This window comes from Pogoniulus pusillus, unplaced genomic scaffold (genome assembly GCF_015220805.1).
Source record: "Pogoniulus pusillus isolate bPogPus1 unplaced genomic scaffold, bPogPus1.pri scaffold_135_arrow_ctg1, whole genome shotgun sequence".
Taxonomy (NCBI): Eukaryota; Metazoa; Chordata; class Aves; order Piciformes; family Lybiidae; genus Pogoniulus; species Pogoniulus pusillus.
In genome coordinates, this window is record NW_026974570.1 from 24,195 (window position 1) to 51,366 (window position 27,172).

The 27,172-nt window shown below is 62.4% G+C and overlaps 4 protein-coding genes across 4 annotated transcripts; 2 read left to right on the forward strand and 2 right to left on the reverse strand.

The window, feature by feature from the left end:
• Nucleotides 1-5,588: 5,588 nt before the first annotated feature.
• Nucleotides 5,589-8,380, forward strand: LOC135173921 (class II histocompatibility antigen, B-L beta chain-like). Its single transcript, XM_064141132.1, has 5 exons — nt 5,589-5,720; nt 5,994-6,263; nt 7,262-7,543; nt 7,719-7,825; nt 8,058-8,380. The coding sequence occupies exons 1-5, from the start codon at nt 5,630-5,632 to the stop codon at nt 8,064-8,066; spliced, it is 759 nt and encodes a 252-aa protein (XP_063997202.1). The 5' UTR covers nt 5,589-5,629; the 3' UTR covers nt 8,067-8,380.
• Nucleotides 8,381-9,549: 1,169 nt separating this feature from the next.
• LOC135173919 (class II histocompatibility antigen, B-L beta chain-like) lies at nt 9,550-11,421 on the forward strand. Its single transcript, XM_064141130.1, has 5 exons — nt 9,550-9,666; nt 9,938-10,207; nt 10,473-10,754; nt 10,930-11,036; nt 11,269-11,421. The coding sequence occupies exons 1-5, from the start codon at nt 9,576-9,578 to the stop codon at nt 11,275-11,277; spliced, it is 759 nt and encodes a 252-aa protein (XP_063997200.1). The 5' UTR covers nt 9,550-9,575; the 3' UTR covers nt 11,278-11,421.
• Nucleotides 11,422-17,595: 6,174 nt separating this feature from the next.
• LOC135173920 (class II histocompatibility antigen, B-L beta chain-like) lies at nt 17,596-19,882 on the reverse strand. Its single transcript, XM_064141131.1, has 5 exons — nt 19,792-19,882; nt 19,207-19,476; nt 18,192-18,473; nt 17,914-18,020; nt 17,596-17,684 (listed from the first exon to the last, which is right to left on the reverse strand). Exons 1-5 carry the CDS (start codon nt 19,880-19,882, stop codon nt 17,676-17,678), a joined length of 759 nt encoding a protein of 252 aa, XP_063997201.1. The 3' UTR covers nt 17,596-17,675.
• Nucleotides 19,883-24,083: 4,201 nt separating this feature from the next.
• On the reverse strand, nt 24,084-26,634 carry LOC135173918 (class II histocompatibility antigen, B-L beta chain-like). The gene is made up of 5 exons (XM_064141129.1): nt 26,500-26,634; nt 25,958-26,227; nt 24,678-24,959; nt 24,396-24,502; nt 24,084-24,166 (listed from the first exon to the last, which is right to left on the reverse strand). The coding sequence occupies exons 1-5, from the start codon at nt 26,588-26,590 to the stop codon at nt 24,158-24,160; spliced, it is 759 nt and encodes a 252-aa protein (XP_063997199.1). The 5' UTR covers nt 26,591-26,634; the 3' UTR covers nt 24,084-24,157.
• Nucleotides 26,635-27,172: the final 538 nt, after the last annotated feature.

The window sequence follows — 27,172 nt, forward strand, 5'->3', positions numbered from 1 at the left end:
CACTTCTGGGGGGGGGTCCTTGCTTGGGGGGGGAGGTCCTCGGTGGAGGAGGTCCTCGTGTCCCTCCCCCCTCCCACTGTCACTTCCATGTCCCCCCCTCAATAAAAGCATTCAGACCCCCCCTGCTGATGCTGAACTGGGGGGGGGGGGAGGGTGTTGGGGGGTCCTATAGGGGCTATGGGGGGGCTGTGGGTGACTATAAGGGGAGCTATGGGGTCCTAGAGAGGCCATGGGGGGGCTATAGGGAGGGGTATGTGGTCCTATAGGGGTTGTAGGGAGGCTATAGGGGGGTTGTGGGTGGCTATAGGGGGGCCATAGGGTCCTATAGGGGCTACAGGGAGGCTATAGGGGGGTTGTGGGTGGCTATAGGGGGCGCTATGGGGTCCTATAGAGGCTATGGGGGGCTTTAGGGAGGGGTATGGGGTCCTATAGGGGCTGTAGGGAGGCTATAGGGGGGCTATGAGTGGCCACAGGGGGCGCTATGGGGTCCTACAGAGGCTATGGGGAGTCTATAGGGGGCCTATGGGTGGCTATAGGGGGGCCCTAGGGTCCTATAGGGGCTACAGGGAGGCTACAGGTGGGTTGTGGGTGGCTATAGGGGGCGCTATGGGGTCCTACAGAGGCTATGGGGAGTCTATAGGGGGCCTATGGGTGGCTATAGGGGGGGCATAGGGTCCTATAGGGGCTACAGGGAGGCTATAGGGGGGTTGTGGGTGGCTATAGGGGGAGCTATGGGGGCTGTAGGGGGGCTATGGGAGGGCTATGGGTGTCTATAGGGGGTCTATGGGGTCCTATAGAGGCAATAGGGGGGCTATAGGTGGCTATAGGAGAGCTATGGGTGGCTATAAGGGGGCCATAGGGTCCTATAGGGGCCATAGGGAGGCTATAGGAAGGTTGTGGGTGGCTATAGGGGGGGTTATAGGGTCCTATAGGGGCTATAGGGAGGGTTGTGGGTGGCTATAGGGGAAGCTATGGGATCCTATGGGGCCATAGGAAGGCTATAGGGGGGTTGTGGGTGGATATAGGTGGAGCTATGGGGTCCTATAGAGGCTATGGGGGGCTATAGGGGGGGTATGGGGTCCTATAGAGGCTATGGGGGGCTATAGGGGGTGTATGGGGTCCTATAGAGGCTATGGGGGGGCTATAGGGGGGGCATGGGGTCCTATAGGGGCTGTAGGGGGGCTACGGGTGGCTATAGGGGGGGCTATGGGTGGCTATAGGTGGCCATTGGCACCATCCGGTTGTCATTGGTGCCCTCTGATTGCCACTGGTGCTGCCTGGTGGCCATGAGTGCTGCACTCTGGTAGCCATTGGCTCCATCTGGTGGTCGTTGGCACCCTCTGGTGGTCTTTGGAGCCATCTGATGGCCATTAGCGCCATCTGGTGGCCATTTGTGCCATCTGGTGGCCATTTGTGCCATCTGATAGGAATTGGCGCCATCTGGTGGCCATTGGCATGGTCTGATGGTCATTGGCATTGTCTGGTGGCCATTGGTGTCTTTGGTGGCCTTTGGTGCCTTCTGGTGGCAATTGGCACCATCTCGTGGTCGTTGGTGCCATCTGGTGGCCATTCGTGCCATCTGATGGCCATTGGCACCATCTGGTGGTCATTAACTTCATCTGGTGACCATTGGCACCGTCTGATGGTTATTGGCATCATCTGGTGGCCATTGGTGCCATCTGGTGGTCATTGGCACCATTTGGTGGTCATTGGCACTTTCTAGTGGCCTTTGGTGCCCTGTGGTGGCCATTATCACAGTCTGGTGGCCATTAGTGCCATACTCTGATGGCCAGTGGCACCCCCTGGCGGCCATTGAAGTCGTCTGAAGGCCATTGGTGCCAGCATGTGGCTGTTGGCGCTCTCTGGTGCCTATTAGCTCTGTCTGGGGCTCATCGGGGCCCTCTGGTGGCCATTAGTGCCATCTGTTGGCCATTGGCGCCCTCTGGTGGTCGTTGGCACCTTCTAGTGGTCATTAACTCCATCTGGTGGTCATTGGTGCTGTCTGGTGGCCATTGGCACCATCCAGTGATCATTAGGGCCATCTAGAGGCCATTGGCACCGTCTGGTGGCCATTCATACTCTGGTGGCCATAAGCATTGTCTGTGGTCATCGGGGCCCTCTGGTGGTCTCTGGAGCCCTCTGGTGGCCATTGGTGCCTTCTGGTGGTCATTGGTGCCCTCTGGTAGCCATTAGCACCCTCTGGTGGTCGTTAGCGCCATCTACTGGCCATTGTTGCCATCAGGTGGCCTTTGGTGTCCTCTGGTTGTCATTGGCGCCACCTAGTGGCCATTGTCACTGTCTGGTGGCCTTTGTCGCCAATTGGTGGACCCTAGCACCGTCTAGTGGCCATTGGTGCAGCCTGGTGGCCATTGGCGCCCTCTGGTGGTCATTGGCAGAGTCTGATGGCCATTGGCCCAGTCTGGTGGCCATTCATACTCTCTGGTGGCCATAAGCGGTGTCTGGTGGTCATTAGGGCCCTCTGGTGGCCTTTGGCACCCTCTGGTGGCCATTGTTGCCGTCTAGTGGCCATTGTTGCCATCAGGTGGCCTTTGGTGCCCTCTGGTTGTCATCAGTGTTGCCTGCTGGCCATTGGCGCCCTCTGGCGGTCATTTGCACCACCGTGTGGCTATTAGCTCTGCCTGGTGGCTATTGGCACCCTCTGGCGGTCATTGGCACCACCGTGTGGCTATTAGCTCCACCTGGTGGCCATTGGCGCCCTCTGGCGGTCATTAGCTCCCTCTGGTGGTCATTAGCGCCATCTAGTGGCCATTGTTGCAGTCAGGTGGCCTTTGGTGCCCTCTGGTTGCCATTGGTGCCACCTAGTGGCCATTGTCACCACCTGGTCGACTTTGGCATCAACCAGTGGACCCTAGCGCCGTCTAGTGGCCATTGGTGCAGCCTGGTGGCCATTGGCGCCCTCTGGTGGCCATTGGCGCTGCCGTGTGGCTATTAGCTCCGTCTGGTGGCCTTTGGTGCCCTCTGGTTGTCATTGGCGCCACCTAGTGGCCATTGTCACTGTCTGGTGGCCTTTGGCACCCACTGGTGGCCATCAGCGCTGCCTGGTGGCCATTGGCACCCTCTGTTGGTCATTGGCGCTGCCGTGTGGCTATTAGCTCCATCTGGTGGCCATTGGCACCCTCTGGTGGCCACTGGCACCCTCTGGTGGCCATCAGTGCTGCTTGGTGGCCATTGGCGCCCTCTGGTGGTCATTGGAGCGGCCATGTGGCTATTAGCTCCGTCTGGTGGCCTTTGGTGCCCTCTGGTTGTCATTGGCGCCACCTAGTGGCCATTGTCACTGTCTGGTGGCCTTTGGCACCAACTGGTGGATGCTAGCACCGTCTATTGGCCATTGGTGCAGCCTGGTGGCCATTGGCACCCTCTGGTGGCCATCAGCGCTGCCCGCTGGCCATTGGTGCCTTCTGGCGTTCATTGGCGCTGCTGTGTGGCTATCAGCTCTGCCTGGTGGCCTTTGGCACTCTCTGGTGGCCATCAGCGCTGCCTGCTGGCCATTGGTGCCCTCTGGTGGTCATTGGCGCCACTGTGAGACTATTAGCTCCACCTGGTGGCCATTAGTGCTGCCTGGTGGCCATTGGTGCCTTCTGGTGGTCATTTGCGCCGCCGTGTGGCTATTAGCTCCATCTGGTGGCCATTGGCGCCCTCTGGCAGTCATTGGCACCACTGTGTGGCTATTAGCTCTGTCTGATGGCCATTGGCGCCCTCTTGTGGTCATTGGTGCTGTCTGGTGGCCATTAGTGCTCTCTGGTGGTCATTCACAGAGTCTGATGGCCATTCATACGCTCTGGTGGCCATAAGTGCTGTCTGGTGGCCATTGGCACCCTCTAGTGGCAATTTGCGCCATCTGGTGGTTGTTGGTGTCCTCTGGTAGCCAATGGTGCCCTCTGGTGGTCATTAGCGCCGTCTAGTGGCCATTGTTGCCATCAGGTGGCATTTGGTGCCCTCTGGTTGTCATTGGCACCCTCTAGTGGCCATTGTCACTGTCTGGTGGCCATTGGTGCCGCTGTGTGGCTATTAGCTCCGTCTGGTGGCCATTGGTGCCCTCTGGTAGCCACTGGTGCCCTCTGGTGGCCATTGGTGCCCTCTGGTGGTGACTGAGAGGCACTGAGGTCTCAGGGAAGGCATCTCCTGGGCCCCACCTTCATCCCATCATCATTCTCATCCTCATCCTCATCCTCATCGCTGCCTTCTTCGGTCAGGCCGAGGCAGAGCCCAGTGAGGCTTTGCCCAGCCTGTGCCACCCAGGCCTGCTGCCAGCCACGCTGCGGGGTGAGGTGGGAGGTGCCAGCTCTGATGGGCACCTGCAGTGCTGCCCCACACCGCAGCTCCCCTTGGGGCAAGGCCGTTGGAGCTCTGGGCAAGGGACCCTGCTGGGCACGGGGGGCAGCTGGCACTGGGCACTGCCTGCTCTGCTGGGGGCTGCTGGGCAGCATCTGGCTGGGGAGGGGCAGAGCCACAGAGGCACTGGGGGGGGGGGGTGTGAGGGGCTTCAAGGGGGGGGTCAGAGTCGACCCTGGGAGGGGTCCCCAATTCCTGCACCCACCCTCCTGGGGTGCTCCTGCTGCCTGCCCACCCAGGGGTTGGGCACAGTTGGGGGAATGAAGATCTCCATGCCCGAGGGCACTGCCCCGAGCCTGCCACCAGCCCAACCCACAAATCCAGGGCAGCCCAGCCCCATCTGTGCCCACCCCTGCCCCTCATCCACCTCTGCCAACTGCCACAGCTCGCAGGGTCAGCAGAGCCAGCGGTGCCAGCTGGGCACTACCTGCTGCAGCCATCCCTGCTGGGCACCTCCTGCTACAGCCATCCCTGCTGGGCACCACCTGTTGAGCCATCCCTGCTGGGCACCACCTGCTGCAGCCATCCCTGCTGGGCACCACCTGTTGAGCCATCCCTGCTGGGCACCACCTGCTGCAGCCATCCCTGCTGGGCACCACCTGCTGCATCCACCCTGCTGGGCACCACCTGCTGCAGCCATCCCTGCTGGGCACCACCTGCTGCAGCCATCGCTGCTGGGCACCACCTGCTGCATCCACCCTGCTGGGCACCTCCTGCTACAGCCATCCCTGCTGGGCACCACCTGTTGAGCCATCCCTGCTGGGCACCACCTGCTGCAGCCATCCCTGCTGTGGGCAGCAGGCAGTGCCAGCTGGGTCAAGCAGGGCACGGGAGTGCCTTTAGGCAGCCGGTGCCAGCCAGTGCCCGGCCAATGGCAGCAGCCACTCTGCTGACTCAGCTGTTGCCAGGCAGAGCAGCTGCCCAGGGCAGATCGCAGCCCAGGCAGGGTGCCAAGGGAGGCAGCGATGCCCTGGGGCACCAAGGCCCCCTGCAGAGGGCTGTGGGGCAGGGGGCAGGAGGGGGCCGGGCAGGCAGGGCAGCGCCAGAGGCGTGCGGGGCCAGCAGCCCCCTCCCTGGGCAGAGTGCTGCAGGCAGGGCACAGGTGTGGCTGGCAGCCCTGCGGGGCAGGCTCTGCCTGGTGACTGCTGATGCTGCCCAGCCCCGCTGCTCACTGGGCCCTGCTGGGGCTGCCAGCGCCGCCCCTGCCTGGGGCTGTGCCCAGAGCTCAGCTGGCTCCGGGGGTCCCAGCAGCACTGCAGCCTCTGCTGCGGCAGCCATGGGGGCTGCAGCTGCGCGGGGAGCTGTGGCCCTGCTGCTGGCACTGCTGGCGCTGGGAGCCCACCCGGCTGCTGCTGAGGAGCTCTCAGGTGGGCTGAGGGCTGGGGCACGGGGGAGGGGCTGCCTGGGCTGGGCTGGGCTGCTGCCAGCTGCTGGGGGGGGGCTGCTGGGACCCCTACTGCCTGCTGCCCTGCTGGCACCTCCCTGGCTGTGGGCAGTGCCCAGGCTGAGCTGTGGGGTCCTGTGGGGGTGAGGATCCTGCCCTGGGCAGGCAGTGGGGGAGGGTGGGAGGGGAGTGGAGGAGGGGAGGGGGCTCCGTGGTGCTTCGATGCCCTCTGTTAACCTGCACCCTGCCCACCCAGAGGTGTTCCTCGAGATGGTTAAGGCTGAGTGCCAGTTCCTGAATGGCACCGAGAGGGTCAGGTTCCTGGACAGGTACATCCACAACCGGGAGCAGTATGCTCACTTCGACAGCGACCTGGGGGTCTTTGTGGCTGACACCCCCCTGGGTGAGCCCCAAGCCCAGTACTATAACAGCCAACCAGAGATACTGGAGGTGAAACGTGCTGAGGTGGACACCTTCTGCCGGCACAACTACAAGGCAGTGACCCCATTCACCGTGGAGAGGAGAGGTGAGAGCATGGCAGAGCCTTTCCCTGGGTGCCAGGCACAAGCCCAGCCCCTGGCACTCCCCACATCCCCCCCACTCCCAGCAAGGTGTGGATGGGAAAGGACCTGTGGGCGAGGCGGGGGGGGGGTGGATCCATCTGGTAGCCTGCTGGCAGCTTCAGCAGGCAGGCAGCAGCTGCTGGTGCCTTGTGCCCACTGCCCATAGCTGAGGTGGTCCCTGCTGGGGTGGCTCTGAGCCGCCCCCAGAGCCCTGGCAAGAGCCCTCCTGTGCCTTGTGGAGAGCTGGAGGGGGGCAGAGGAAAGGGGAAGTGAGTGAGGAGGCTGCCAGGGGGATGCCAAGAGAAGCTTCCCCCCACGCCCAGGGCTGCCAGGGCAGCAGTTGCCAGGGCAGAGGTGGGGAGGGAAGAGCTGAGCTGGAGCCTGCTGGAGCTGAGGCGGCAGCAGAGCACAGCCACGGCCCTGCAGCAGGGCTGGTGCCATGGGCTCCCTGCCTGGCAGAGGTGGGCAGGAAGCTCTGCAGATGCCCCAGGATGCCAACCCCCCCTGCTGCATCAGGGTCCCCCCCAGCAGCTTGCCTAGGATGCCAAGGTGCAGGCAGCTTTGGGCTCTGTGCAGAGGAGGAGACTGCAGAGGCTCTCTGGGCAGCCTGCCCCAGGGCTCAGAGCCCTCCCAGCCAAGCAGCTCCTGCTGGTGGCAGCTGCTGGCTGGCACTTTGTGCCCGCTGCCACTTGGGCTGTGGCTGGCAGCGGGCAGAGCCTGGAGCCCTCCTCTTGTGGGCAGCCCTGAGGTGCTGCTGCTGAGCACAGAGCAGGTGCCCTGGGCTGGCAGGAGGGCAGAGTGTGGCTGTGCCAGCTGCACGCACGGCCCCTGGCGGCTGCCCGGGCTCCTGCTGCGCTGCGTGGGCAGCCCTGGGCCAGGGCGGGGCGTGGCTGGGTGCAGAGCGCCCCCTGCCGGTGCTGTGGCAGCCCCTGGCCAGCTGGCTCTGGCTCTGTGCCCCCAGTGCAGCCCCAGGTGCAGGTGCATGCGGTGCGGTCGAGCTCCCTGCCCCCCAGCACCAGGCTGCTGTGTGCCGTGATGGATTTCTACCCCGCGGAGGTGGAGGTGAAGTGGCTCAGGAACGGGCAGGAGCAGACAGACAGCGTCGTGTCCACGGAGGTGCTGCAGAACGGGGACTGGAGCTACCAGGTGCTGGTGCTGCTGGAGAGCAGCCCGCAGCCTGGGGACACCTACGTGTGCCAGGTGGAGCACAGCAGCCTGCAGCACCCCATCGCCCGGCGCTGGGGTAAGGCCCTGCCCTGGCCCCTGGGGGCAGCCCCCGGGGGGCAGGCGGCTGAGGGCAGCTGCCTGCGCAGGCAGGCAGGCAGGGAGGGAGGTGTGGGGCTGGGGAGAGGGAGGCTGGGGGCTGGGCTGTGCCTGCAGCTCAGCCCTCAGCCCCCTGCCCACTCTCGTCCCCACAGAGCCGCCAGCAGAGCCTGGGCGCGGCAAGCTGCTGACAGGGGTGGGGGGCTTGGTGCTGGGGCTCCTCTGCCTGGCCCTGGGGCTCTGCCTGCACCTGCGCAGCAAGGTGAGCAGGGGGACAGCGCCTGGGGGCCTCTGCCTGCCCAGAGAGCTGCTGCAGCCTGCAGCTCTGCAGCCTTCCCGCCCCGCCCCGGCCCTTCTGCTGCTGCTGCTGCTGCTGCTGCTGCCTGCGGGGCTCTGCCTGCCCCTGCTCTGCCAGGGCCTTGGCCTGCAGCCCCTGCAGTGCTGCCTCCTGCCCTCCACCCCTCACTCACTCTGCCCTTCTGCTCTGCCCACAGGCCTCCTGAAGCAGCTGCTCCTGCCCCTGCTCAGCCCCCAGCCAGACCCTGCCTGCAGCCTCAGCGCTGCCCCTGCAGCCCCTGCTGCTGCCCCCCAGCCCCACGCTCACCCCAGTCCCTCTGCCCCAGCCCAGCCTGACTCTGCCTGCTCAGCGGCCCCAAGCCACTCAGGCATGCAGCTGTGGCTTGAGTCAAGAGGCTCCTGCATGGCGTGAAGAGACTCCTGCATGGCATAAAGAGGCTCCTGCCTGCAATAAAGAGACTCCTGCATGGCATAAAGAGGCTCCTGCCTGCAATAAAGAGGCTCCTGCCTGCAACCCAAAGCCTTTGCCTGGTGCTGTCAGCACCCACAGGTGGTGCCCGTGTCAGGAATTTGGGGGCAGGAGGAGTGGGACAGCAGGAATGGAGGGAAGGAGGTGTCAGAACTCGGGGAAGGGAGTGTGGGGAAGGGCAGCAAGAAGGTGGAGCTGAGCCTTGGCTGGGGCTCAGCTTGGCAGGGAGGAGCTGAGCCCTGGAGCCGGAGCTGAGTGGAAAAAAAAATCCTTAAAATAGCCTTAAAAAAATCAGGAATAAAAAAGGAAGGAAGGAGAAATAAATCCTTAAAATAGCATTAAAAAAAAAGAGGAAAAAAAAAAAGGAGGGAAAAAATCCTTAAAATAGCCTTAAAAAAAAACAAGGAATAAAAAAGAAAGGAAAGAAAAAAAATTTAAATAGACTTAAAAAAATCAGGAATAAAAAAGAAAGGAAAGGAAAAAAAAATCTTTAAAATAGACTTCAAAAAATCAGGAATTAAAAATGAAGGAAAGAGAACAAAAAATTGAAATAGACTTTAAAAAATCAGGAAGAATAAAGGAAGGCTCCCTCAGCCTCTCCTCGTAGGGCTGTGCTCAAGGCCTCTCCCCAGCCTTGTCACCCTTCTCTGGACACGTTCAAGCATCTCAATGTCCCTCATAAACTGGGAGGCCCAGAACTGAACACAGCACTCAAGGTGTGGTCTAACCAGTGCAGAGTACAGGGGCAGAATGACCTCCCTGCTCCTGCTGAACACACCATTCCTGATGCAGGCCAGGATGCCACTGGCTCTCTTGGCCACCTGGGCACACTGCTGGCTCATGTTCAGGTGGGTATCAGTCAGATTCAAACCCCTCCTGGACAGGGCAGGCAGCTCCCAGGCCCCACCTTCATCCCATCGCCATCATCGCTGCCTTCTCCAGAGCCCTTTGGTCTCCCAGAGAATCAGAGATCCAAGCAGGCTGGCAGAGAGCTCCAAGCTCCTCCAGCCCAAGCTCTCCCCCAGCCCTCTCCAATCACCCAGACCAGGGAGGATCTGCAGGCAGGGCACAAGTGTGTCTGGCAGCCCTGCGGGGCAGGCTCTGCCTGGTGACTGCTGATGCTGCCCAGCCCCGCTGCTCACTGGGCCCTGCTGGGGCTGCCAGCACTGCCCCTGGCTGGGGCTGTGCCCAGAGCTCAGCTGGCTCCGGGGGTCCCAGCAGCACTGCAGCCTCTGCTGCGGCAGCCATGGGGGCTGCAGCTGCGCGGGGAGCTGTGGCCCTGCTGCTGGCACTGCTGGCGCTGGGAGCCCACCCGGCTGCTGCTGAGGAACTCTCAGGTGGGCTGAGGGCTGGGGCACGGTGGAGGGGCTGCTTGGGCTGGGCTGGGTTGCTGCCAGCTGCTGGGGGGGCTGCTGGGACCCCTACTGCCTGCTGCCCTGCTGGCACCTCCCTGGCTGTGGGCAGTGCCCAGGCTGAGCTGTGGGGTCCTGTGGGGGTGAGGATCCTGCCCTGGGCAGGCAGTGGGGGAAGGTGGGAGGGGAGTGGAATTGGGGAGGGGGCTCCGTGGTGCTTTGATGCCTTCTGTTAACCTGGCCCAGGCCCTCCCAGAGGTGTTTCTGGAGATGGGTAAATCTGAGTGCCAGTTCCTGAATGGCACCAAGAGGGTCAGGTACCTGAGCAGATACATCTACAACCGGGAGCAGATTGTTCACTTCGACAGCGACCTGGGGGTCTATGTGGCTGACACCCCCCTGGGTGAGCACCAAGCCCAGTTCTATAACAGCCAACCAGAGATACTGGAGCGGCAAAGTGCTGCTGTGGACACCTTCTGCCGGCACAACTACAAGATACTGACCCCATTCACCGTGGAGAGGAGAGGTGAGAGCATGGCAGAGCCTTTCCCTGTGTGCCAGGCACAAGTCCAGCCCCTGACACTCCCCACATCCCCCCTAGTCCCAGCATGGATGGCAGGAGGGCAGAGTGTGGCTGTGCCAGCTGCATGCACGGCCCCTGGCGGCTGCCCGGGCTCCTGCTGCGCTGCGTGGGCAGCCCTGGGCCAGGGCGGGGCGTGGCTGGGTGCAGAGCGCCCCCTGCCGGTGCTGTGGCAGCCCCTGGCCAGCTGGCTCTGGCTCTGTGCCCCCAGTGCAGCCCCAGGTGCAGGTGCATGCGGTGCGGTCGAGCTCCCTGCCCCCCAGCACCAGGCTGCTGTGTGCCGTGATGGATTTCTACCCCGCGGAGGTGGAGGTGAAGTGGCTCAGGAACGGGCAGGAGCAGACAGACAGCGTCGTGTCCACGGAGGTGCTGCAGAACGGGGACTGGAGCTACCAGGTGCTGGTGCTGCTGGAGAGCAGCCCGCAGCCTGGGGACACCTACGTGTGCCAGGTGGAGCACAGCAGCCTGCAGCACCCCATCGCCCGGCGCTGGGGTAAGGCCCTGCCCTGGCCCCTGGGGGCAGCCCCCGGGGGGCAGGGGGCTGAGGGCAGCTGCCTGTGCAGGCAGGCAGGCAGGGAGGGAGGTGTGGGGCTGGGGAGAGGGAGGCTGGGGGCTGGGCTGTGCCTGCAGCTCAGCCCTCAGCCCCCTGCCCACTCTCGTCCCCACAGAGCCGCCAGCAGAGCCTGGGCGCGGCAAGCTGCTGACAGGGGTGGGGGGCTTGGTGCTGGGGCCCCTCTGCCTGGCCCTGGGGCTCTGCCTGCACCTGCGCAGCAAGGTGAGCAGGGGGACAGCGCCTGGGGGCCTCTCTCTGCCCAGAGAGCTGCTGCAGCCTGCAGCTCTGCAGCCTTCCCGCCCCGCCCCGGCCCTTCTGCTGCTGCTGCTGCTGCTGCTGCTGCCTGCGGGGCTCTGCCTGCCCCTGCTCTGCCAGGGCCTTGGCCTGCAGCCCCTGCAGCGCTGCCTCCTGCCCCCCACCCCTCTCTAACTCTGCCCTTCTGCTCTGCCCACAGGCCTCCTGAAGCAGCTGCTGCTGCCCCTGCTCAGCCCCCAGCCAGCCCCTGCCTGCAGCCTCAGCGCTGCCCCTGCAGCCCCTGCTGCTGCCCCCCAGCCCCACGCTCACCCCAGCCCCTCTGCCCCAGCCCAGCTTGCCTCTGCCTGCTCAGCAGCCCTGAGCTTGCCAGGGCCCTGCCACGCTGGCCCTGCGCTGGAGAAATTCTTGTTAGCAGAGCACACTGAAATCATAAACATGAGCAACCTGTGCTGGGAATGTCCTTGGGACCCTGCTAGCTCAGGAAATCAATCTGTAAGCAACTGAGCACCCCACACCCAGCTGCAGTGGGCAGAGACTGGATAGCCAAGGGGGCTGGAGTAGGTGGTCTGGAGGGCTGACCCTTAGCATGTTATGATCTATTCACCTCTGCACGCATTACATGTAACCTGGCAATCACCACCTGCAACCAATCTGAAGCTGAGCAGCCTCTTGCTAGAGCGCATACAAGTCCCTGTGTCCCGGCAATAAAGTGGATTTGACCACCTAGCCACAGTGGTGAACAAAGAAGTCATCTTCCCATCGCGCTCCACCCCTTTTAACTCCAACAACTGGCGCCTGAACGGCGAAGCAGGCATTGGGCTCAGGCCGAGGCAGGCCGGCAGCGGGTAAGACCGCGGTCAGGAGGGTTGGCCCGAAGGGAGGGAGCTGATCAGCCTGCGGACGTGCTCCGTATGGAGGAAACTATGGCCATTCGGTGCCGCCGGCCGGGTGGCGCTGCCTCAGGACGGGGGCATCTGCTGGGCGTTCGCACTCGCGAGTGAACAGCCCGAGCGTAAGGCAGGTAAGGCCCACAGGGCATCTGCTGGGGCGCTGCAGCTGCTGGCCTGTGTATCTCATGAGAGGAGTTCTGCTGGAGATTAAGCTCTGAGAGTTGTTGGCCTGGGCGCATGAGGAGGGCCATAGGAGTGAGCCTCCCATGATCTTTAAATGGGAAGTGTGGCAGGAGGTCAGAGATCACAGTCTCACAGTATCACCAAGGTTGGAAGAGACCTCACAGATCATCAAGTCCAACCCTTTACCACAGTGCCCAAGGCTAGACCATGGCACCAAGTGCCACATCCAACCTTGCCTTGAACTGCCCCAGGGACGACGACTCCACCACCTCCCCGGGCAGCCCATTCCAGTGCCCAATGACTCTCTCAGGGAAGAACTTTCTCCTCACCTCGAGCCGAAATTTCCCCTGGCGCAGCCTGAGGCTGTGTCCTCTCGTTCTGGAGCTGGCCACCTGAGAGAAGAGAGCAAGCTCCCCCTGGCCACAACCACCCTTCAGGTAGTTGTAGACAGCAATAAGGTCACCCCTGCGCTGTGGGACGTGGTTATTACCAAGGGAACAGACTCTAAGGCGGCTCAACAGCCAGGTCCCACCCGGCGGGATGTGCTCCGCCTGTTGGACACTGGAATGGGCTGCCCGGGGAGGTGGTGGAGTCGCCGTCCCTGGTGCTGTTCAAGGCAAGGTTGGATGTGGCACTTGGTGCCATGGTCTAGCCTTGAGCTCTGTGGTAAAGGGTTGGACTTGATGATCTGTGAGGTCTCTTCCAACCCTGATGATGCTGTGAGGCTGTGACACTGTTATTAGACATGAAAGCCGAAAGCAATGCTGCGGTCGCAGCTTCTCAGCCGCTTCTGCCCATGCCGGTCGCCGCCGGCAGTCCTGACACGTGCACGGTGCCAGCTTCCACCTCTGCCCCCGCCCCAAGCGCTCCGTGGCTGCCTGCGGTCGAGAAAGAGCTCAGCAGCTCGGGGTTTTGGTCTTAGCAGAGCTGCTCCAGATAAGGGCATGACCGGGAAAGCTGCCAGCTCTGTGGTGGAGTTGGAAAAGAGCATGCAGCACGACCCTGGCAGACAGCCATGTCGCCCACCCTGCGCCCTGCCTCTGCCCCCCCTCCCTACTGGGGCCGCGCCCGATAAACCGAGCGTTGGCATCTCCCAGCCTGGCGATGGCGCTGCAGCTGGAGGGGTGTGCTCTGGTGGCTCGGCGTGCGTTAGCGGCCACCGGTCGCCCACGGCTGCCGCTGCTGATACTATGCAGTGGCTGGAACAAGTAGTTAAGTTGTTAGAAAATGGACCCCTGGCATTCTAACTGGTCAGGGTAGCTGCCAGTCTATGGAGGCACAGCTCCGTTTCCCGCATGAGCTTCGTGGTCTGTCTGCCCGGTTGGCACTGCAAGCCTTTGATTCCGCTCCTGGCTTAACACCTGGTCCCTCAGATGTGGGAATCAGGCAGGGGACGACTGAGGAGTTGTATAGGGTTAACACTCCAGGGGGGACGTAACCCTGAACCTGACCCTAGGTGGTGGGCCACACTCCAGGTGATGGTTAGCCCACTCCCCCCCACTTCCTGTCCTATAAAACAGAGGAGCTTCCTTTGCCTCAGTGGTAGAATTCTCCCCTGCCATGCAGGAGACCCAGGTTTGATTCCCGGCCAATGCACCTAAGAAGGGGAGCGAAGTGAGAGAGAGAGCAAAAGACCCAGAAGCAGGAAGCCCCTCTGTTTTATAGGACAGGAAGTGGGGGGAGTGGGCTAACCGTCACCTGGAGTGTGGCCCACCCCTGGGGAGGGGCCAAGACCCCTAGGGTCAGGTTCAGGGTTACTCCCCCAGGAGTGTTAACCCTATACAGGAGTCTAGTCACTTCACTGGCCGGCTATGGGCAGCATTAACATATGAAGGAGAGTTGGATGACAGCACCAAAGCAGGGCTGATGAAGAGCATGGCATTTGAAAACGCTGATCCCAAGACCCGGGGTATTGTAGCCACGTTGCCCGCAGGGGCATCTATGGAAGACATGTTAATCCCAAGACCTGGGGTATTGTAGCCACGTTGCCTGCAGGGGCATCTATGGAAGACATGTTAGAACGAGTAGCCTGTGCCCAGGGCAGGGAGCAGTACACGCTTGTGACAGATGCTGTACATGCATCTAATCAAGCTGCAGCAGGAGAGGTAGCACAGGTGGTCCAGGCAGTGCTTTGCAACAAAGTCCTTCTTGTTTTGGCTAAGCAGCGGGAGACCTGCCCGACGCCCGCGGGCTGCTATCGCTGCGGCCAGCTGGGTCACGCACCGCAGCGCTGTTCAGCCTCGGGGTGTGTGTGAGAACATCTCCTGCAACGAGGTATGGAATGTAAACATCAGGCCCTGTGATGGGGCATGTCCTTGGAGCCTAACAAGTTCCCAGGGGCCTAGGCTGAGAACAGTGAGCAACCCACGCACAGCTGCCAGGGGGTGGAATCTGCCCACCCCTGAGGCAGGCACAGCTCCAGGGGGCTGACCCCCTGGGTGGTACCCACAGGTTGTTTACCACAAGGTGACCTATCTCTGCCTTACACATAACTTGGGGCCAATCTGTCCACTTCTGCCAGCCCCAGGCTGGTTGTGCACACCCCCTCTGGGGGCTATACAAATCACTATATCACCTTAATGAAGTGTGCTGAGGTACTGATGCATAGCAGCTGCTGTCTCGAGTTGTCAGTACCCTGATCTCGCCTCTCGCCAGCCTCCGTACCCCAACAGGTGTGGTGTGCCCATTACCAGTCTCCTGGCCATGCCACGGCAGTCTGCCGGTCGGGAAACTTCACAGCCAGTGCCAGCAGCCACGTGCAGACGACAGGAGCTGTAGTGCAGGACGAGGCAAAGGGTACCTGGACACACACTCACTACCCAGCCGCCAGCGGGAGCCGCGGGGTTGACTTGGCAACAGCAGTAACTGATAGACAGTAAGCTGAAGATGAGCCAGCAGTGTGCCCAGGTGGCCAAGAAAGCCAATGGCATCCTGGCCTGCATCAGGAACAGTGTGGCCAGTAGGTCAAGGGAGGTTGCTCTTCCCCTGTACTCAGCACTGGTCAGACCACACCTTGAGTGCTGTGTCCAGTTCTGGGCCCCTCAATTCAAGGAGGATGTTGAGGTGCTGGAACATGTTCAGAGAAGGGCAACAAAGCTGGTGAGGGGCCTGGAGCACAAATCCTATGAGGAGAGGTTGAGGGAGCTGGGCCTGTTTAGCCTGGAGAAGAGGAGTCCCAGGGGTGATCTTATTACTGTCTACAACTACCTGAAGGGACATTGTAGCCAGGTGGGGGGTGGCCTCTTCTCCCAGGCAACCAGCAATAGAACAAGGGGACACAGTCTCAAGTTGTGCCAGGGTAGGTCTAGGCTGGATGTTAGGAAGAAGTTCTTCACAGAGAGAGTGATTTGCCATTGGAATGGGCTGCCCAGGGAGGTGGTGGAGGCACCGTCCCTGGGGGTCTTCAAGCAAAGCCTGGATGAGGCACTTAGTGCCATGGTCTGGTTGATTGGTTAGGGCTGGGGGATAGGTTGGACTGGATGATCTTGGAGGTCACCGTGGGCGACCGGTGGCCGCTAATGCACACCGAGCCACCAGAGCACACCCCTCCAGCTGTGGCGCCATCGCCAGGCTGGGAGATGCCAACACTCGGTTTATCGGGCGCGGCCCCAGTAGGGAGGGGGGGCAGAGGCAGGGCGCAGGGTGGGCGACATGGCTGTCTGCCAGGGTCGTGCTGCATGCTCTTTTCCAACTCCACCACAGAGCTGGCAGCTTTCCCGGTCATGCCCTTATCTGGAGCAGCTCTGCTAAGACCAAAACCCCGAGCTGCTGAGCTCTTTCTCGACCGCAGGCAGCGAAACAGAGCTTGGGGCGGGGGCAGAGGTGGAAGCTGGCACCGTGCACGTGTCAGGACTGCCGGCGGCGACCGGCACGGGCAGAAGCGGCTGAGAAGCTGCGACCGCAGCATTGCTTTCGGCTTTCATGTCTAATAACAGTGTCACAGCCTCACAGCATCATCAGGGTTGGAAGAGACCTCACAGATCATCAAGTCCAACCCTTTACCACAGAGCTCAAGGCCAGACCATGGCACCAAGTGCCACATCCAACCTTGCCTTGAAGAGCCCCAGGGACGGCGACTCCACCACCTCCCCGAGCAGCCCATTCCAGTGTCCAACAGGCAGAGCACATCCCGCCGGGTGGGACCTGGCTGTTGAGCTGCCTTAGAGTCTGTTCCCTTGGTAATAACCACGTCCCACAGCGCAGGGGTGACCTTATTGCTGTCTACAACTACCTGAAGGGTGCTTGTGGCCAGGAGGAGGTTGCTCTCTTCTCTCAGGTGGCCAGCTCCAGAATGAGAGGACACAGCCTCAGGCTGCGCCAGGGGAAATTTCGGCTCGAGGTGAGGAGAAAGTTCTTCCCTGAGAGAGTCATTGGGCACTGGAATGGGCTGCCCGGGGAGGTGGTGGAGTCGCCGTCCCTGGGGCAGTTCAAGGCAAGGTTGGATGTGGCACTTGGTGCCATGGTCTAGCCTTGGGCACTGTGGTAAAGGGTTGGACTTGATGATCTGTGAGGTCTCTTCCAACCTTGGTGATACTGTGATGCTGTGATCTCCGACCTCCTGCCACACTTCCCATTTAAAGATCATGGGAGGCTCACTCCTATGGCCCTGCTCATGCGCCCAGGCCAACAACTCTCAGAGCTTAATCTCCAGCAGAACTCCTCTCATGACATACACAGGCCAGCAGCTGCAGCGCCCCAGCAGATGCCCTGTGGGCCTTACCTGCCTTACGCTCGGGCTGTTCACTCGCGAGTGCGAACGCCCAGCAGATGCCCCCGTCCTGAGGCAGCGCCACCCGGCCGGCGGCACCGAATGGCCATAGTTTCCTCCATACGGAGCACGTCCGCAGGCTGATCAGCTCCCTCCCTTCGGGCCAACCCTCCTGACCGCGGTCTTAGCCGCTGCCGGCCTGCCCCGGCCTGAGCCCAATGCCTGCCTCGCCGTTCAGGCGCCAGTTGTTGGAGTTTAAAGGGGTGGAGCGCGATGGGAAGATGACTTCTTTGCTCACCACTGTGGCTAGGTGGTCAAATCCACTTTATTGCCGGGACACAGGGACTTGTATGCGCTCTAGCAAGAGGCTGCTCAGCTTCAGATTGGTTGCAGGTGGTGATTGCCAGGTTACATGTAATGCGTGCAGAGGTGAATAGATCATAACATGCTAAGGGTCAGCCCTCCAGACCACCTACTGCAGCCCCCTTGGCTATCCAGTCTCTGCCCACTGCAGCTGGGTGTGGGGTGCTCAGTTGTTTACAGATTGATTTCCTGAGCTAGCAGGGTCCCAAGGACATTCCCAGCATGGGTTACTCGTGTTTATGATTTCAGTGTGCTCTGCTAACAAGAATTTCTCCAACGCAGGGCCAGCGTGGCAGGGCCCTGGCAAGCTTGGGGCCGCTGAGCAGGCAGAGTCAAGCTGGGCTGGGGCAGAGGGGCTGGGGTGAGCGTGGGGCTGGGGGGCAGCAGCAGGGGCTGCAGGGGCAGCGTTGAGGCTGCAGGCAGGGGCTGGCTGGGGGCTGAGCAGGGGCAGCAGCAGCTGCTTCAGGAGGCCTGTGGGCAGAGCAGAAGGGCAGAGTGAGAGAGGGGTGGGGGGCAGGAGGCAGCACTGCAGGGGCTGCAGGCCAAGGCCCTGGCAGAGCAGGGACAGGCAGAGCCCCGCAGGCAGCAGCAGCAGCAGCAGCAGCAGAAGGGCCGGGGCAGGGCGGGAAGGCTGCAGAGCTGCAGGCTGCAGCAGCTCTCTGGGCAGAGAGAGGCCCCCAGGCGCTGTCCCCCTGCTCACCTTGCTGCGCAGGTGCAGGCAGAGCCCCAGGGCCAGGCAGAGGAGCCCCAGCACCAAGCCCCCCACCCCTATCAGCAGCTTGCCACGCCCAGGCTCTGCTGGCGGCTCTGTGGGGACGAGAGTGGGCAGGGGGCTGAGGGCTGAGCTGCAGGCACAGCCCAGCCCCCAGCCTCCCTCTCCCCAGCCCCACACCTCCCTGCCTGCTTGCCTGCCCAGGCAGCTGCCCTCAGCCCCCTGCCCCCCGGGGGCTGCCCCCAGGGGCCAGGGCAGGGCCTTACCCCAGCGCCGGGCGATGGGGTGCTGCAGGCTGCTGTGCTCCACCTGGCACACGTAGGTGTCCCCAGGCTGCGGGCTGCTCTCCAGCAGCACCAGCACCTGGTAGCTCCAGTCCCCGTTCTGCAGCACCTCCGTGGACACGACGCTGTCTGTCTGCTCCTGCCCGTTCCTGAGCCACTTCACCTCCACCTCCGCGGGGTAGAAATCCATCACGGCACACAGCAGCCTGGTGCTGGGGGGCAGGGAGCTCGACCGCACCGCATGCACCTGCACCTGGGGCTGCACTGGGGGCACAGAGCCAGAGCCAGCTGGCCAGGGGCTGCCACAGCACCGGCAGGGGGCGCTCTGCACCCAGCCACGCCCCGCCCTGGCCCAGGGCTGCCCACGCAGCGCAGCAGCAGCCCGGGCAGCCGCCAGGGGCCGTGCGTGCAGCTGGCACAGCCACACTCTGCCCTCCTGCCAGCCCAGGGCACCTGCTCTGTGCTCAGCAGCAGCACCTCAGGGCTGCCCACAAGAGGACGGCTCCAGGCTCTGCCCGCTGCCAGCCACAGCCCAAGTGGCAGCGGGCACAAAGTGCCAGCCAGCAGCTGCCACCAGCAGGAGCTGCTTGGCTGGGAGGGCTCTGAGCTCCAGCAGGCTCCAGCTCAGCTCTTCCCTCCCCACCTCTGCCCTGGCAACTGCTGCCCTGGCAGCCCTGGGCGTGGGGGGAAGCTTCTCTTGGCATCCCCCTGGCAGCCTTTTCTACTCTTCCCTCCCCAGGGGTCTCAGGAAAGCCAAAGGAGGGATCCTAACGTGGCTCTGAGGGTGGCTTTGACTGAAGCAGAGACCACCTCTGCTATGGGCAGTGGGCACAGGGGACCAGCAGCTCCTGCATGGCTGCTGAAGGTACCATGAAGCTCCCAGCTGAACCCTCAGAGGTCCCTTCCCACCCACACCATGCTGGGATTGGGGATCTGGGGAGTGCCAGGGGCTTGGCCTGTGCCTGGCACCCAGGGAAAGGCTCTGCCATGCTCTCACCTCTCCTCTCCACGAGGAATGGATTTGCCACCTCATAGTTGTAGCGGCAGTAGGAGTCCACCTCAGCCTGTACCTGCCTGATGAAGTCCCTTTGGCTGTTCCAGACCTGGGCCTGGGGCTCTCCCAGGGGGGTGTCAGCCACAAAGGCCCCCAGGTCGCTGTCGAAGTGCAGGAGCTGCTCCCGGTTGTAGATGACCCTGGCCACAAACCTGACCCTCTCGGTGCCGTTCAGGAACTGGCACTCAGCCTTCTGCATCCGCAGGAACACCTCTGGGTGGGCAGGGGCCGGGTCAGGGGAGGGCAGCGAGGCACCATGGAGCCCCTCCCCACCTCCACTCCCCTGTGCCAGCCTCTCCCAGTGCCACGCAGCTGCCACAGCACTGCTGAGGGTATCCTGACCTGGAAAGGACTTCGTGGCTGAGCCTGGGCACTGGTGACTGCCACAGGGAGGTATCAGGAGAGGCCAGGGCAGGAGGGAGTTCATCCAGGAGCGGGGGCAGGAGGGCACAGCAGCCCCCCCAGCAGCTGGCAGCAGCCCAGCCCAGCCCAGGCAGCCCCTCCCCCGTGCCCCAGCCCTCAGCCCACCTGAGAGCTCCTCAGCAGCAGCCGGGTGGGCTCCCAGCGCCAGCAGTGCCAGCAGCAGGGCCACAGCTCCCCGTGCAGCTGCAGCCCCCATGGCTGCCACAGCAGAGGCTGCAGTGCTGCTGGGACCCCCGGAGCCAGCTGAGCTCTGGGCACAGCCCCAGCCAGGGGCGGCGCTGGCAGCCCCAGCAGGGCCCAGTGAGCAGCGGGGCTGGGCAGCATCAGCAGTCACCAGGCAGAGCCTGCCCCGCAGGGCTGCCAGCCACACCTGTGCCCTGCCTGCAGCACTCTGCCCAGGGAGGGGGCTGCTCCAGCCCCCCCCCGGTCTGGGTGATTGGACAGGGTTGGGGGAGAGCTTGGGCTGGAGGAGCTTGGAGCTCTCTGCCAGCCTGCTTGGATCTCTGATTCTCTGGGAGACCAAAGAGCCCTGGAGAAGGCAGCGATGATGGCGATGGGATGAAGGTGAGGCCTGGGAGCTGCCTGCCCTGTCCAGGAGGGGTTTGAATCCAGTCAGTTCCTCATCCAGCCAAGCCCTGCTCCAGGCTAGTGCCAATCCATTCAGTTCCTTATCCAGCCAAATCCCACTCCAGTCAGTTCCATATCCTGTCAGTTCCTCATCCAGCCAAGTCCTGGTCCAGTCAGTTCCTCATCCAGCCAAATCCCACTCCAGTCAGTTCCATATCCTGTCAGTTCCTCATCCAGCCAAGTCCTGGTCCAGTCAGTTCCTCATCCAGCCAGTTCCTCATCCAGCCAAGTCCCACTCCAGCCAGTTCCTTATCCAGCCAAATCCTGCTCCAGCCAATTCCTTATCTATCCTGTCAGTTCCTCATCCAGCCAAGTCCCACTCCAGTCAGTTCCTTATCCAGCCAAATCCCACTCCAGTCAGTTCCATATCCTGTCAGTTCCTCATCCAGCCATGTCCCACTCCAGCCAGTTCCTTATCCAGCCAAATCCTGCTCCAGCCAATTCCTTATCTGTCATGTCAGTTCCTCATCCAGCCAAGTCCCAATCCAGTCAGTTCCTTATCCAGCCAAATCCCACTCCAGTCAGTTCCTTATCCTGTCAGTTCCTCATCCAGACAAGTCCTGATTGTCCTGGAGTCCTGTATCCCCCTAAATTGCTCTCCCTCCATGGCTTGACTGGAGAGCAAAAGCCTCCTGGTTCCCCCCACCCCCTCCCTGCCCTGCAGATGTGGAGGAGGTGAGCAAAGGGGTCCTGCCCGCAGGAGGAGTGCCCCGTGCAGGCTGACTACCTGGCACATATCCATGTAGTGGGCAGTGGGGAAAAGGATTGGGAGAGATCAGCTGAAGAGTTGCACCTTAAAAGAGGCCATTCAGGCCAAGCTGATCTCTACTATGAGTGCAGGTCTCAGGGGTGGGCAGTCTCCCTCTCAACTTGTGAGACCATTGTGTCAGCCTGTCCACAGTGCCAGATGAGGCTGAAGGCCAAACACCCAAACCTTGCACCAGCCCAGCCTATCCACCAGGACAAAAGTCTCTGGAACACCTGGCAGGTGGATTATGTGGGAGCCCTCAAGCCATCACATGGACAGAAACACATAGTGCTTGGCCTAGAAGTGGTCTCTGGTCTAACCATGGCCACTGCCACCAGTGCAGCCTCGGGAGCTCAAAGCACTGAGACTCTCAAACACTGGTTTGGCATCGTCACAGTCTCACAGTATCACCAAGGTTGGAAGAGACCTCACAGATCATCAAGTCCAACCCTTTACCACAGAGCTCAAGGCCAGACCATGGCACCAAGTGCCACATCCAACCTTGCCTTGAACTGCCCCAGGGACGGCGACTCCACCACCTCCCCGGGCAGCCCATTCCAGTGTCCAATGACTCTCTCAGTGAAGAACTTTCTCCTCACCTCGAGATCTTCACAGTCAATAATGGTTGGGGAAGCTATGGAAGCCCCAAGATTAAGGCCTTCTGCCCAGCTGAGCCAGTAGTGGACAGTGACCTTGTGCCAGGGGGAGTTAAGGATAAATCCTTGTCCCAGATGCAAGTGGGCCAAGCTGTGCTCGTCAGGCTACCCTCTATAGGGGTGGTGCCAATGACACTGGGTAGACCCAGAGGCTTATATGCCTGGGAAGCCCCAGATGCAAATGGGAAAGGCCACTGGATCAGTGCACAGTGGATTGTCCCCAACTATTAATTGTCAAGCCTGGCCTTTATGGGCCGAGGCAGGTTTTGTCTCCTTACAGGTTAAAGACAGCCAAGGACCAATTCCTGACCAGCACCTGGGAAAGGGAGAGCCAGCTACACCAGAGATGGAGTCATATCACCGGGGTGGCCAGTGGATGATGGCATCGGGACCCACAGACTGTGACCTCCAGCCATGGACTCAGAGCATCTGAGGCTCTGCCATGAACTTTGTTGCTCTACCAGGATCAGAGCAACTTTCAACCTGACTGTGCAGCTTTATGTAATACAGTTTGGGCTATGGTTAAGCCTTGTTAAGTATTGTGGAGTATTGTTGGGGTGATTAATGTGTTGTTATATGTTGTTAATGTTGGAAAAGGCTCAGCTAGAGATATGTTAATAGGCTACTAAATGGCAAGGAGGTCACCTACCAGTCTCAATGTTCTAGACAAAGATGCTCATTACCACCGGGGTGGGATTGTCCTGGAGTCCTGTACCCCTAAATTGCTCTCCTGCCATGACCTCTTGTGAGAGGCCTTGAGCACAGCCCTACGAGGAGAGGCTGAGGGAGCTGGGATTGGTTAGCCTGGAGAAGAGGAGGCTCAGGGGAGACCTTATTGCTGTCTACAACTACCTGAGGGGAGGTTGTGGCCAGGAGGAGGTTGCTCTCTTCTCTCAGGTGGCCAGCACCAGAATGAGAGGACACAGCCTCAGGCTGTGCCAGGGGAGATTTAGGCTGGAGGTGAGGAGAAAGTTCTTCCCTGAGAGAGTCATTGGACACTGGAATGGGCTGCCCGGGGAGGTGGTGGAGTCGCCGTCCCTGGAGCTGTTCAAGGCAGGACTGGACGTGGCACTTGGTGCCATGGTCTGGCCTTGAGCTCTGTGCTAAAGAGTTGGACTTGATGATCTGTGAGGTCTCTTCCAACCCTGATGATACTGTGAGACTGTGACTTCGGGGGGAGAGGGAAAGCTGCCTGGTTTCCCCCCCCCCCCCTCACCTACACTGCGGGCATGAAGGGGGTGAGCAAAGGGGTCCTGCCCGCACGAGGAGTGCCCTGTGCAGTGCCCGCGCTGGGATCGGGCTGGGATTGGCTGTGCCCTTTCGTGCCCAAGGAAGTGGTAACTCTGCCCTTTGTCTAGAGAGGGTATAAATGTTGGGGGGCTTCCTGCCTTTGGGGGTTCCCACCTTGGAGTTCCTCCCTGCCTGGACGTTTGTGCCTGCCTGAGAGTTCCCCCACTCTCGCCTCGCCTTGGATGCAGAGAGATCTTCAAAGGCTGCTTCACCTATTGACACCCTTTGTGAGCCTAAGGACCCTTAACGATCCACCTGCAGCTGCTGAAAGGGAACAGAGGGACAGACCTCAGCAGGAAGCCAGCCTGACCTTGAGTTACTTTGGCTCAGCTTTATTAGCAAGACAATGTTATTAATTAATAGCCAGGGACGTTTCCCTGGCAGCAGGAATTGTTTCCTTGCCCCCTCGGGCGCCCCTGGAGCCAAACGTGGCCAGACTCGGGCGGGGCAGAGCAGAATCCCCTCCCTGCTCTGCCTGCCTCAGCTCTGCAGGGCTGCCCTGGATGCACAGCCAGGGCTCAGCTCTGCTCTCTCCTTGCACTGCACTGCTCTCAGGGCCTCCCCTCTGCACTGCCACTTGGAGCCGCAGCCAAGGCTCAGCTCCACCACCTCCCTCTGCTCCACTCAGCTCCGGCTCCAGGGCTCAGCTCCTCCCTGCCAAGCTGAGCCCCAGCCAAGGCTCAGCTCCACCTTCTTGCTGCCCTTCCCTGAGCTCTGACACCTCCTTCCCTCCATTCCTGCTGTCCCCCTCCTCCTGCCCCCAAATTCCCCACACGGGCACCACCTGTGGGTGCTAACAGCACCAGGCAAAGGCTTTGGGTTGCATGCAGGAGCCTCTTTATTGCCATGCAGGAGCCTCTTTATTACAGGCAGGAGCCTCTTTATTGCAGGCAGGAGCCTCTTTATTGCAGACAGGAGCCCCTTTGTGCCATGCAGGAGCCTCTTCACACCATGCAGGAGCCTCTTGACTCAAGCCACAGCTCCATGCCTGAGTGGCTTGGGGCCGCTGAGCAGGCAGAGTCAGGCTGGGCTGGGGCAGAGGGGCTGGGGTGAATGTGGGGCTGGGGGTCAGCAGCAGGGGCTGCAGGGGCAGCGCTGAGGCTGCAGGCAGGGTCTGGCTGGGGGCTGAGCAGGGGCAGCAGCAGCTGCTTCAGGAGGCCTGTGGGCAGAGCAGAAGGGCAGAGTGAGAGAGGGGTGGGGGGCAGGAGGCAGCGCTGCAGGGGCTGCAGGCCAAGGCCCTGGCAGAGCAGGGGCAGGCAGAGCCCCGCAGGCAGCAGCAGCAGCAGCAGCAGCAGAAGGGCCGGGGCGGGGCGGGAAGGCTGCAGAGCTGCAGGCTGCAGCAGCTCTCTGGGCAGAGAGAGGCCCCCAGGCGCTGTCCCCCTGCTCACCTTGCTGCGCAGGTGCAGGCAGAGCCCCAGGGCCAGGCAGAGGAGCCCCAGCACCAAGCCCCCCACCCCTGTCAGCAGCTTGCCGCGCCCAGGCTCTGCTGGCGGCTCTGTGGGGACGAGAGTGGGCAGGGGGCTGAGGGCTGAGCTGCAGGCACAGCCCAGCCCCCAGCCTCCCTCTCCCCAGCCCCACACCTCCCTCCCTGCCTGCCTGCCTGCGCAGGCAGCTGCCCTCAGCCCCCTGCCCCCCGGGGGCTGCCCCGAGGGGCCAGGGCAGGGCCTTACCCCAGCGCCGGGCGATGGGGTGCTGCAGGCTGCTGTGCTCCACCTGGCACACGTAGGTGTCCCCAGGCTGCGGGCTGCTCTCCAGCAGCACCAGCACCTGGTAGCTCCAGTCCCCGTTCTGCAGCACCTCCGTGGACACGACGCTGTCTGTCTGCTCCTGCCCGTTCCTGAGCCACTTCACCTCCACCTCCGCGGGGTAGAAATCCATCACGGCACACAGCAGCCTGGTGCTGGGGGGCAGGGAGCTCGACCGCACCGCATGCACCTGCACCTGGGGCTGCACTGGGGGCACAGAGCCAGAGCCAGCTGGCCAGGGGCTGCCACAGCACCGGCAGGGGGCGCTCTGCACCCAGCCACGCCCCGCCCTGACCCAGGGCTGCCCACGCAGCGCAGCAGGAGCCCGGGCAGCCGCCAGGGGCCGTGCGTGCAGCTGGCACAGCCACACTCTGCCCTCCTGCCAGCCCAGGGCACCTGCTCTGTGCTCAGCAGCAGCACCTCAGGGCTGCCCACAAGAGGAGGGCTCCAGGCTCTGCCCGCTGCCAGCCACAGCCCAAGTGGCAGCGGGCACAAAGTGCCAGCCAGCAGCTGCCACCAGCAGGAGCTGCTTGGCTGGGAGGGCTCTGAGCCCTGGGGCAGGCTGCCCAGAGAGCCTCTGCAGTCTCCTCCTCTGCACAGAGCCCAAAGCTGCCTGCACCTTGGCATCCTGGGCAAGCTGCTGGGGGGGACCCTGCTGCAGCAGGGGGGTTGGCATCCTGGGCACCTGCAGAGCTTCCTGCTCACCTCTGCCAGGCAGGGAGCCCATGGCACCAGCCCTGCTGCAGGGCCGTGGCTGTGCTCTGCTGCCACCTCAGCTCCAGCAGGCTCCAGCTCAGCTCTTCCCTCCCCACCTCTGCCCTGGCAACTGCTGCCCTGGCAGCCCTGGGCGTGGGGGGAAGCTTCTCTTGGCATCCCCCTGGCAGCCTCCTCACTCACTTCCCCTTTCCTCTGCCCCCCTCCAGCTCTCCACAAGGCACAGGAGGGCTCTTGCTAGGGCTCTGGGGGCAGCTCAGAGCCACCCCAGCAGGGACCACCTCAGCTATGGGCAGTGGGCACAAGGCACCAGCAGCTGCTGCCTGCCTGCTGAAGCTGCCAGCAGGCTCCCAGATGGATCCCCCCCCCCCCCCCCGCCTCGCCCACAGGTCCTTTCCCATCCACACCATGCTGGGACTGGGGGGATGTGGGGAGTGCCAGGGGTTGGGCTTGTGCCTGGCACCCAGGGAAAGGCTCTGCCATGCTCTCACCTCTCCTCTCCACGGTGAATGGGGTCGCTAGCTTGTAGTTGTGCCGGCAGTAGGTGTCCACATGAGCACGTCTCAGCTCCAGTTCCCCCGGTAGGCTGTTCAAGTACTGTGCTTGGTACTCACCCAGGGGGGTGTCAGCCACATAGACCCCCAGGTCGCTGTCGAAGTGAGCAAACTGCTCCCGGTTGTAGATGAACCTGTTCAGGTACCTGACCCTCTCGGTGCCATTCAGGAACTGGCACTCAGCCTTATTCATCAGGAGGAACACCTCTGTGTGGGCAGGGTCCAGGTTAACAGAGGGCATCGAAGCACCACAGAGCCCCCTCCCCACCTCCACTCCCTTCCCACCCTCCCCCACTGCCTGCCCAGGGCAGGATCCTCACCCCCACAGGACCCCACAGCTCAGCCTGGGCACTGCCCACAGCCAGGGAGGTGCCAGCAGGGCAGCAGGCAGTAGGGGCACAGCAGCCCCCCCCCAGCAGCTGGCAGCAGCCCAGCCCAGCCCAGGCAGCCCCTCCCCCGTGCCCCAGCCCTCAGCCCACCTGAGAGCTCCTCAGCAGCAGCCGGGTGGGCTCCCAGCGCCAGCAGTGCCAGCAGCAGGGCCACAGCTCCCCGCGCAGCTGCAGCCCCCATGGCTGCCGCAGCAGAGGCTGCAGTGCTGCTGGGACCCCCGGAGCCAGCTGAGCTCTGGGCACAGCCCCAGCCAGGGGCGGCGCTGGCAGCCCCAGCAGGGCCCAGTGAGCAGCGGGGCTGGGCAGCATCAGCAGTCACCAGGCAGAGCCTGCCCCGCAGGGCTGCCAGCCACACCTGTGCCCTGCCTGCAGCACTCTGCCCAGGGAGGGGGCTGCTGGCCCCGCACGCCTCTGGGGCTGCCCTGCCTGCCCGGCCCCCTCCTGCCCCCTGCCCCACAGCCCTCTGCAGGGGGCCTTGGTGCCCCAGGGCATCGCTGCCCCCCTTAGTTCCCTGCCTGGGCTGCGATCTGCCCTGGGCAGCTGCTCTGCCTGGCAACAGCTGAGTCAGCAGAGTGGCTGCTGCCATTGGCCAGGCACTGGCTGGCACCGGCTGCCCAAAGGCACCCCCCTGCCCCCCTGACCCAGCTGGCACTGCCTCCTGCCCAAGGCAGGGATGGCTGCAGCAGGTGGTGCCCAGCAGGGATGGCTCTACAGGTGGTGCCCAGCAGGGATGGCTGCAGCAGGGGGTGCCCAGCAGGGATGG

Coding starts and splice junctions, on each gene's coding strand:
- LOC135173921 (XM_064141132.1), top strand. CDS start 5,630: ATGGGGGCTGCAGCTGCGCGGGGAGCTGTGGCCCTGCTGCTGGCACTG. Junction 6,264..7,261: donor ATTCACCGTGGAGAGGAGAG/GTGAGAGCATGG, acceptor CTGTGCCCCCAG/TGCAGCCCCAGGTGCAGGTG. Junction 7,544..7,718: donor CCCCATCGCCCGGCGCTGGG/GTAAGGCCCTGC, acceptor TCGTCCCCACAG/AGCCGCCAGCAGAGCCTGGG.
- LOC135173919 (XM_064141130.1), top strand. CDS start 9,576: ATGGGGGCTGCAGCTGCGCGGGGAGCTGTGGCCCTGCTGCTGGCACTG. Junction 9,667..9,937: donor TGCTGCTGAGGAACTCTCAG/GTGGGCTGAGGG, acceptor AGGCCCTCCCAG/AGGTGTTTCTGGAGATGGGT. Junction 10,755..10,929: donor CCCCATCGCCCGGCGCTGGG/GTAAGGCCCTGC, acceptor TCGTCCCCACAG/AGCCGCCAGCAGAGCCTGGG.
- LOC135173920 (XM_064141131.1), bottom strand. CDS start 19,882: ATGGGGGCTGCAGCTGCACGGGGAGCTGTGGCCCTGCTGCTGGCACTG. Junction 19,477..19,791: donor TGCTGCTGAGGAGCTCTCAG/GTGGGCTGAGGG, acceptor CTGCCCACCCAG/AGGTGTTCCTGCGGATGCAG. Junction 18,474..19,206: donor ATTCCTCGTGGAGAGGAGAG/GTGAGAGCATGG, acceptor CTGTGCCCCCAG/TGCAGCCCCAGGTGCAGGTG.
- LOC135173918 (XM_064141129.1), bottom strand. CDS start 26,590: ATGGGGGCTGCAGCTGCGCGGGGAGCTGTGGCCCTGCTGCTGGCACTG. Junction 24,960..25,957: donor ATTCACCGTGGAGAGGAGAG/GTGAGAGCATGG, acceptor CTGTGCCCCCAG/TGCAGCCCCAGGTGCAGGTG. Junction 24,503..24,677: donor CCCCATCGCCCGGCGCTGGG/GTAAGGCCCTGC, acceptor TCGTCCCCACAG/AGCCGCCAGCAGAGCCTGGG.